Source organism: Balaenoptera physalus, assembly GCF_965194825.1.
Source record: "Balaenoptera physalus genome assembly, chromosome: 18".
Taxonomy (NCBI): domain Eukaryota; kingdom Metazoa; phylum Chordata; class Mammalia; order Artiodactyla; family Balaenopteridae; genus Balaenoptera; species Balaenoptera physalus.
In genome coordinates, this window is record NC_138899.1 from 70,635,037 (window position 1) to 70,644,513 (window position 9,477).

The window sequence follows — 9,477 nt, forward strand, 5'->3', positions numbered from 1 at the left end:
TATTCAAAAAAGTCCTAGTGTCAATTCTTTAAGTAAATATTAATCCTTTATTTTATCTTTTCTAAAAATAAGTTTATATTAAAATCTGTGATAAGAAGACACGTTCATGTTATAAACAAAAAACACGTTATGTATACATAGAATTTACTTCAAGGAAGGAAAAACTTTATATAAATATATGTTAAGTGTATTTATAAAGTAAGCAATGGATTAAGTAGTATGCCTGTTTTATAATTGAAACAACCAAAAAGTTCCTTTTCTACAGTTAAATGCTCTTATACTGCCACATTAAATAATACCTCCCAAAGCCAAAATTTGTTGATCAGTTTTTTTCATCGGTAAAGCTACAATGCAAAATCCTTGACAATACACTCTCACTGTAACCTATTTACAAACTAACTTACTCATCTTCCTGATCCTGTCCACCTTGTATTTGAATGTTTCAAGTCAACTATAATATCATTGTACAAATACGTTCATCTACAATGGAAATTACTCATTTTATTTCTCACTCCATGGTGATTCTTCAAAAAACTCCCACAATTCACCTAATAGTGGAAATGGACCTCTACCTTTGGCAAAAGAAAAAAGCCCCAAAATTACAACCATGGCTGTGTTAAAGGAGTCCTATATTTTAATGCATACTTCACCTTTACTCTGCAAAACTTTTAATTCTTTGGGCAAGGCATGTGAGAAGCCTAACAACCAAGTATCAGTATTCTCATCATATAAAGAAAAATAACGTACAGAAAAAAAAGGAAAAAAATATTCTGACAAAGGTGACTGAGACAGGGTTTTGTTTAAGGTAGAAACCGTTTTGTTTTGAAGTTTCATTAGTTCTCCTTCCTTTCTTTTCTGTCATAGAAATCACTGTGATAAATATTTCACTATTCCACCTACTTTTTAATTTAATGTTTTAAATTAAGACTGAAAACTGAAAAAACTCATTTTAGAGATTCATATTAGAGGCTTCCAACCTTTAGCAAGTCACTGAGTGCCCTAAATGGATTTTACTGATTTACTCATTAAATAAATAGAATTAAGTTTTGATAATTATTTTTTAAATGCCTAGGATCTCCAAATATTTTCTCAATCAACTTAAATTTTCACATGACATTTTCATCATGAGTGTATTGGAAAGATAAAGCACTAAACCTAGCATTCAAGAAATACTACACTGCAAATGACTAATGTGTATTCCACAATCAATATAATTAACAACTTAATAGTAAATAGCTCCTTTTGTCATTCTTTTCCCCAAAAGTTTCCATTTAAAGATCAATTGTAGTCTTTCAATACGTACAAAGAAATTTTAAACCTAACTTTCTTTATGCCAAAAATAAAAATGTCTTTGTAACACAGTTACAATGTCTTAAATGGATTTGGGGATGTACCATGTCAGTATTACCTTATTTCTGATTACTCTAATTAAGCTTAACAGTAAAGTTAATCTTTAAAATAATGTTTGCATATTGAGACTTCATGCCAGATTTTCACTGCACTGAAGAGAATTAAATTTCTTTTTTACCTCAAAAGAAATATTTCACTTCCTTTCCTAACCTACTGTGTATCTATAGAACCCCATCTGTTAAGAACTGATCCAGCATACATTGCTACTGCTGCAGAGTCCAAACTGGTTACACATTCAAATCAGTTTCCAGCTTGTGAGAGCCTCTATTGCCTCTTACCACGTTAAAATGTATTAAGTAAGCATACAAATACTTATTAAAAATAACCTAATATCACACCATCTAAGGTAAAAATGGTATTGGAAATCTGGAAAACTGTAAAAAAAAAAAACTTTAAATGTTTCCTTTTAAATTTACATAAATGCAGTACCTGATAACCTACTAACGTATTTTGAGATTTCATCTCTTTAAAAAAAAAAAAAAAGCAAGTACTGACCTCCTATTTGCAGCTGGTTATAATTAAAACACCCAAGAAAACAATATTTCTATTAGTGTCTCGAAAAGAATTTGGTTATACCAACGCAGTGACAGTCCCCCAAACTTACAATGACTTTTTGTGATTTGTTTGATAGGTACACAGAAGTACAAAGAGGTGTTTGGTATTTAAACAGGAATAAATATAACAAAGAAAAGTCAAATATTCTCTTATCTTTGACGTGACACCCCAGCAAAACAAACAAACAAAAAAACAGCTTTAACTCTTCTGTGAATTTAAGAGGTACATAAACCAAAGACATTATCTAATCCCTGTCCCTGTCTCAGGGCACCACTGCTGTAGCTGCAGCTTTCTTTCAGTTTTCCAACAGATCAAATAAAAATAATTGCTTAGCTGAAAATTCTGACTGCATGGGTGTGATAAAATCTCCTTGCAAGCAAATTTTTATATTCCTGTGACTCCACACCAAATACAATAGTCAACTGATTGCTCCTGATTTAAGCTTTCCTTCCAAAACCCAACCTTACAGTTTGTCAAAGACTAGGTATTGCAGAGGAAACTGTTTAAAAAGCTTTGCTGCAGCTAAAACTGCACATACAAAGCATTAAAACATGAATTAATCTTAAATGAACGAGTCTTATTATCCGAAATCTATGATTCTCCTCTCTTTATTTCTTCCCCATGTCTTCCCCTGACATCTTGAACGCTTCTTAGCCTCTCTGTAGATAGATATCGCAAAACATTAAGTCATACACAGTTCTGCAGTAACTCTTTCTTATCACGAAGGAAACCAAAACCTAGGGTTGAATTTAACACCTTTCCTCTAATCTTTATCCACATGCCATGCTCTCTGAAGGCAACCATAGAAATCAACCTGTATGATTTGGTGTCCTTACATTTTAACATCTCATGTGCACAAAAAATGACTTAAGAGGTCAGCATATTCAGGGCAATATTACAAAGAAAGGAAGGCTACCTAAAAAGAGATTGGGGTGTGGGGGGGAGATACAGCCACAACACTCTCCAACATAGCCTCGTAATATATTTAAAGGCAGATGCAAAACTGCATCATTTTTCCTCCTCAGTGGAAAACATCACCTCCCAGCTGCTCAAGTTGGACTTAATGCGCTTCTCGCATTTCAGCAGCACCGGGGAATTTAGGCTCCAGGGGCAAGGCTTCCATCCTCAGAGAGCCACACCACGGACAATTAAGAGTGTCGGAGAAAGAACCCCAGAGAAAAGGAGACCTTCCGCTCCCCCTAACTAAACTCTCAAGTCAACCCAAAACCTGCACGGCAAGGAACAACTGACGACTCAGAGTCATGAGAAGTGATAATAAGCGGTGTTAAGTTGGGCACTGCGCTCAGGTGGCAAGAGAGGAACGGAGGAGAGCAGGGAGGTGGCGTGGCTTGGGCAGCGCGCAGGCAGGTCACCCGCTAAGCAATACCCGCCGGACGATCTGGGCTCGCAGGGACGCGCTGCGTGTGTGACCGGGGGGGTGGTGGAGGGGTGGGAGCCAGCGCCTGGGGAGGGAGGCCATGGGGGCTGGGAGGCAGATGGCGAGCACGCCTTTTCCCTTACCAGGTTGAGCACCGTCTCCACGATGTCCCTGTTGCTGACCTCTCCGACCTGTATGAGTCCAATCAACACTGCGAATTTCATCCGGATGTTGCGGATCGGCACCGAAGGGTTAATCATCCCCGCGGGCAGCACCACCGAGCCGGAGCCGGACGCCCCTCTCAGCTCCCCCATCCCGCTGCCGCCACCACCGCTGCCCCCGCCGCCGCCGCCTCCGCCTCCGGCCCCGACGGCGATGAGCCCCACGGGTTGAGGCTCGAGCCCCGGGCCCGGGCCCGGCTTCTCGCTCGCCATTTGCCCCCCTCCTGAGGAGAAGGAAAGAGCCGGGGCGCTGCCTCCGCCGGTACCGTTATACCTGCCTCGGCCCCCGCCCCCCGGCCGTCGCCTCGGAGCCCCAGCATCCACCAGCGCCGCGGCGCCGGGCCCGCTCCCCGCGTGCGCCTCCGCCCGGCCCTTTCCGGCGCCCTCCCCGGCGGAGGCGGAGGGTTATTCTCAGGCTTATTCCCGGCGGTGGCGGCGCCGCTAACCGCTGCCGGCGAGCGGCAGTGCCCGCCCAGCAGCTGTGCCGCTGGGGCCGCCGCTGCCTCCTCTCGCTCCCCCTCCCGGTCCGTCCGGCCCGGCCCGCCCCCCGCGGAGATGCTGCCGCCGCTCCGAAAAGCCCTGAGGCGCGAGCAGCTGGCCGCGGCGCTGGCCGGTGCTGAAGCTCAGGCTGTGGCCGATGCTACTACCGCCGCTGCCGCCACCGCTACGGGCGCCACTGTTGTTGTGAAGCCCCGACGCCGCCGCTCACTCCGCCATGTTGCCGCCCCCTGCCTGCGGTACCGGCCACTGCGCCTGCGCAGAGCCTCCGGGGGGCGGAACCCTCGTGCGCCCCCTCTTCTGCCCTGCCCTCCTTCTCCTTCCACCCACCCAGCCCGACACCCCTCGTCCCTCCCCCAACCACCCTGAACGGATAGACAGGTGAGCAGGTGCATGGGGACCGCTGCCAGACACTGGGGCGAGCTGGCAGAGGCGGGGCGGGTGGTGGCTTCCTCACAGTTTTTCCCTGGAGGGTGGACTCTCCCTGCGGGGAAAGACACAGAGTGTGTGTCTCGCCTTCGCTGCCACCTCCTTAATTCCCTCAATATCCTCTTGCTAGGAGGAGGCTCATCATCTTCGTCGTCGCATCCAGCAGCTGCTACTGCCAGTGCCAGGTGCCTTGTAAGGTAGGGGAGTGGCAAACGGCCTCTTTCTGCCCCTCTTCGCCCTTCCCTCACTCCAGCCCGCCGGGGCCCCCCTGGAATTTCCCAGTGAAAAAGTGGCTGGCAAAGCAGAAACAAACGCACTGTGCGGAATGATCCTGCATTGTCGGGGGAAGGATACAGATGGAGTATAAGGGCTCTTTTTCTACAGCCGTGAAAGAGGCTGACACCTGCACACACAGGCACGACTTAAAATAGAACTTGTCAAACAGTGATCCACTCTGGATGGAGCTCTGAACAACAAACAGTTCTCGAACTCACCTCCCAGACTAAAAAGGCTGTGCTATGTGACACTGTGGGGTAGTAGTTTGGTGGGAGCCACAAATGCCACATTTTAAAAATCAGTAACCATCCTCAGGTATGATGCCAGTTAATGATGCCTCCTTTTTTCTTAGGCATGTACAGTTCAGGGAATTATCTTAAAATATGGGTAATTCTCTGCCAGCCTAGATGTGTGGTAAAGGTAGATTTCTGTGTCTTCACATATATAGAATGAAAAAATTACTTTTAGTTTAAAAAATTAAAATGTATACAGCAATCTTGCTGCTCGTGTTGAATTAAAACTATATAGGCATGACTGCTGTTTTCCTCGAAATGAAGAATGTAATTTTATTTCATATTTCATGAGGTATACCCTTTTCAATAAAGATAATGTTGGAAGACACCAGAACTGTTAGGTATCTTGAGGTATATTCAAGTCATTTTGTCATCTCAAGTGAAAACAGTCAATATACAAATCTGTCATAATCTGGTTTGTTATTACTCATATTTAATTGAATTGGCTAGTCAAGTTAACTCCCAGGATACTGGAACACATTAAAATTCTAGAGTACCACAGGTCATGTATAACAAAATTCCTCAAGACCAGTGCTTAGGATTAGTTCCTGGTTGTGTGTGTTTGTTTAAACTTGTGCTGAAGTAATTGAATTATTAAAATAGTTAAGCAAAAATTTCTGAAAGGAGTGGTGATTGGTGTGTCCATTTAAATTAAATAGCAAGTGAATTATAAAATGTTAGAAGGATTAAAAGTGTATGGGAAATTTACGACACCTCCAAGCCTTAATAGTGTGACTTAGATATGCTGTCACTGAAAAATCCTGTGACGTATATCCACCTATAGCATTTTATCTGTCCCAAGTGAATAGCATCTACTTTTGCGAGCACTATTTTCATTTGCAAGTTTAAAATGATACATCTGTCTTACATGTGTAAATCCAGGTTGAAAGGTCATCACACTAGCTTCTTTTCACCCCACTGTTCATATATATGGCAGCAGGTTCTACCTTTTGCTACTTTTAGACTTTAAAAAGTGTTCTCCCATTCCCTGTCAGCTCCTCGAAGTCGCTGGTACTGTGCAAAGTACACAGTCTTTTGAATCACACTCACAACTTAGTACCTGTGCAATCTCCTCAAGTTATTGAACTCAGTCTTCTGATTCACTAACAGGGATTAGAATATCTATCCCATAAGGAAGTGAGAATTCAATGAAATAATTTCAACTCAGCAGCCAGCATGTAGTAAATATGTCCTTGTACCCTTAGGATACAGGAACAGTCTGTGTTGAATGACCTGTAAACACATGTAGGAACAATTATAACCACCTACAAGGCTTTATAATTGCACAGTTACATGTTTTCAATACTGCCCCCCCCAAAGCATAAACTTTTAAAAATTCAAGCAGGTCTGTTTCATTTTAGTCTACAAACCTTCTTTTCTTACAAATGTACCGGTAACTTAGCATTTGCATTAACAATATTTTGAACTGAAAGATAGCTATATAATGAGAAGCTACATATAATGTTCATTTTTAAATCTCCAGATTAAAAAATATATTTTATGTGGTGAATGTCAGTTTTGTATAGATTCTTGCTTTAATAGATGCATACCCATACTTCCAAAGGACAGTCCTTCAAAGATAAGAAGTCGGTGAATCTGAGTTTCAAGAGGCAACATTGTGTAATGGTTGAGAACACAGGCTCCAGACTCAGTGGAAGCTGGGTTTGGATTCCAGTTCCACCACCCACTTATCTGTGTGATCTGGGGCAAATGAATTCTCTTCAAAGCCTTATTTTAGCCATCCCAAAGTAGAGATTCATAGGATTAAAGGATGAAAGGACCTAATACATTTAAGGTACTTAACATAGTAGTAAGTGTCGATAATTAATGTTTCCCTTCATTGGCTGTGGGAAAAGACAAAGCTGTAATTATTTTTGTGTTTTCAGCACCTAATATGTCTGGCTTATAACTTACATTTAATAAAGGTGTTTTAAAAATGAATGGGAATTCCCTGGCTGCCCAGTGGTTACGGCTTGGTGCATTCACTGCCGTGGGCCCAGGTTCAATCCCTGGTCAGGGAACTAATATCCTGCAAGCCCTGTGACCAAAAAAAAAAAAAAAAAAAAGAATGAAAACAGCAGTTGTCCAGGCTAAATGTTCCCATTCCCTTCACCTGTCCTTTAAAGAGCAAGTTTCTTGCTTTCCTCTAACCTTTATCTGAGCAGGGTACTCCAAATCCTAGGTAGGTTTAGACAATATAAAATAGAGGGAAACTCTTACCTGAACCTCCATCTTTAGAAATAGATTTCCTGTTAACGTATCCCCAAGTCAAATTAGTTTGCTTTGGTTTGGTTCTGGGTTTTCCAGCAACATGACACCAGTGATTCATGTTTCGCATGTAGTAGGTTCTCAAACAATTTTGGTTCCATTCCCCTCTCATCTTAAAATTCTTGTGAACTGAAACACCAAGGTTCTGTTTTGTTGTTGTTTTGTTTTGTTTCTAGACATGCTGCTCCTAGGCAGCAGCACATATCCAGTCTGTAGCTTTACAAGTAGATTTGGAGATATAAAGTGCAGAATTGTACATATCTATTATAGATTTAATTTAATTTTTATTTTATTTAAATTTTCTATTTAAATTTAATCTGCTAGGAGTTTCTTAATCCTGATTATATCATGCAAAAACTTTGTCTTCTTATTATTACCTTATTATCTGCAAATTTGAGAATAATCCTTCTATATCTTCATCCAAATATTTTATTGAATAGGATAAAAACAGCTCTGTAGTTCCTAGAAACATTCTGATTGAAATCAATTCACATTTTTCAGACTGTGAGTCCCAACCCATTAGTGAGTCATGAAATAGATTTAGTAGGATACAACCAGCAGTTTTTTTTTTAATGAAATATAATAGAAAAATATAGAATGGAAAACATCACAGCGCATCCATTATTTCAGTTATGTGCACGCACATGCGCATACACAGACACACATACATATGTACATGTATCTTACCAGATAATATGAAAAATCTATTTCTCACTGCAAGTCATTGTCCAAAAGTTTGAAAACCACTGATTTAAGCACCCGTTTGGTATAATTTGTCCCAGAGGATATCATAAGGGACATTGACAACTGGCTAGTTGAAGTCTGGATACGCTCTGTCTCTGTATCTGAGCAAAATTAAAGTAAAAATACATAGATGTGAATTGTTATCAATTTTTCTGACAACTATTTCACAAATAAGAAAATGTGTTTGATTTGATAACAGGACTTATTGCTCCCTTTCTAATGAATGAGCCATTCTATAATCTCACCTGGAGGTAGTATTAAGCTACTTGCTGTGGGTTTTCAAGAATTTTTCTCCTCTTTCTCCCTTTGGCACTTTAATCCTCTGGCACATCTACCTCTCTGTGAGTTCTCAAAGACCATTGAGAGTTGCTCGGTGATCTAGTTTTCAGATTCTTTCAGGATCAATGGATATAATTTGTCCTGCCTCGGGGACTTGAAACCATTTAGACTAGCTAAGTGCCTATTTACAATTTCTTCACCAAACTTAAACTTCAGTTTCTTCCAAGTACTATTAGTACTACCTTTTCACTCCACTACTTTTTCTCCTAAACAGGAAACACACACACACAATAGAAATTAAATATTTGTTAACAAATTTGGTTGATGCTTACCAACCAACAAATATCTAAGTGCCTACTGTGTGCAAGAAAATAAACTAGTTGAAATGTATGTTTTCAAATTTTCCATTTAGAGAAATATTGTGTTTACACATGCAAAGTTAATCAGCAAGTCAACACATTAAAAATATCAAATGAATGGTACAGAAATAATAAGTACTCTTGAATTTCAAAAGAACTAGACATCATACAAACATCCCAATGTACACATATACCCTCAAACATCCACATAAATCTACATACAAATGCACCACACACATGCATACTCACCATCAGATTAGCCATACCTCTGTCCGTTCTTCCTTGGCAATTTGTCTAGCATGTACTTCATCCTTCATTCAGGTGAGAGCCTGCTCACTTCATACCTGGTCTCCTTGTCTCCACTCTCACTCTTCTTTAGTCCATCATATACACAGGTAATTTTCCTGAAGCTCCACCTTGATGGACAGATTGATGTGGTTCAGAATTTTAAATTTATTTATCACATTAGCTTCTACATGCATACATGCCACCCGCTCAGAAGATCACTCTAGTAATTCTCTTTGCCTAACAAATTAAACCCAGAGTCCTTATCTTGGTACCAGAGGCCCTTCATACTTTACCTTGCTTTCTTGTTTTACCTCATTCTATTCCTGACAGGAACCCTGTAACAGTGGTTTGCAACCTCTTTGTGTGTGTACAGCTCTCTTCATCATTAAAAAATTTGCAGACTCCTAGACTCTTACCTGAGAGATTTATTCTTTTAATATCCATTGATTGAGAAAAGTACAGTAATGAAAAATTATTAA

At 40.8% G+C, this 9,477-nt stretch overlaps 1 protein-coding gene across 7 annotated transcripts in view; it reads right to left on the bottom strand.

Annotated features, from left to right (window-relative positions):
* The window catches only part of NBEA (neurobeachin), a 610,070-nt gene extending 606,290 nt beyond the window's left edge, over positions 1 to 3,780 (bottom strand). For all 7 annotated transcript variants that reach the window (XM_082435483.1, XM_082435487.1, XM_082435484.1 and 4 more), the window contains exon 1: positions 3,487 to 3,780. In XM_082435483.1, coding sequence (XP_082291609.1) covers positions 3,487 to 3,777 — 291 coding nt within the window. In that variant the 5' untranslated portion in view covers positions 3,778 to 3,780. The remainder of the gene's footprint in view (positions 1 to 3,486) is intronic.
* Positions 3,781 to 9,477: the final 5,697 nt, after the last annotated feature.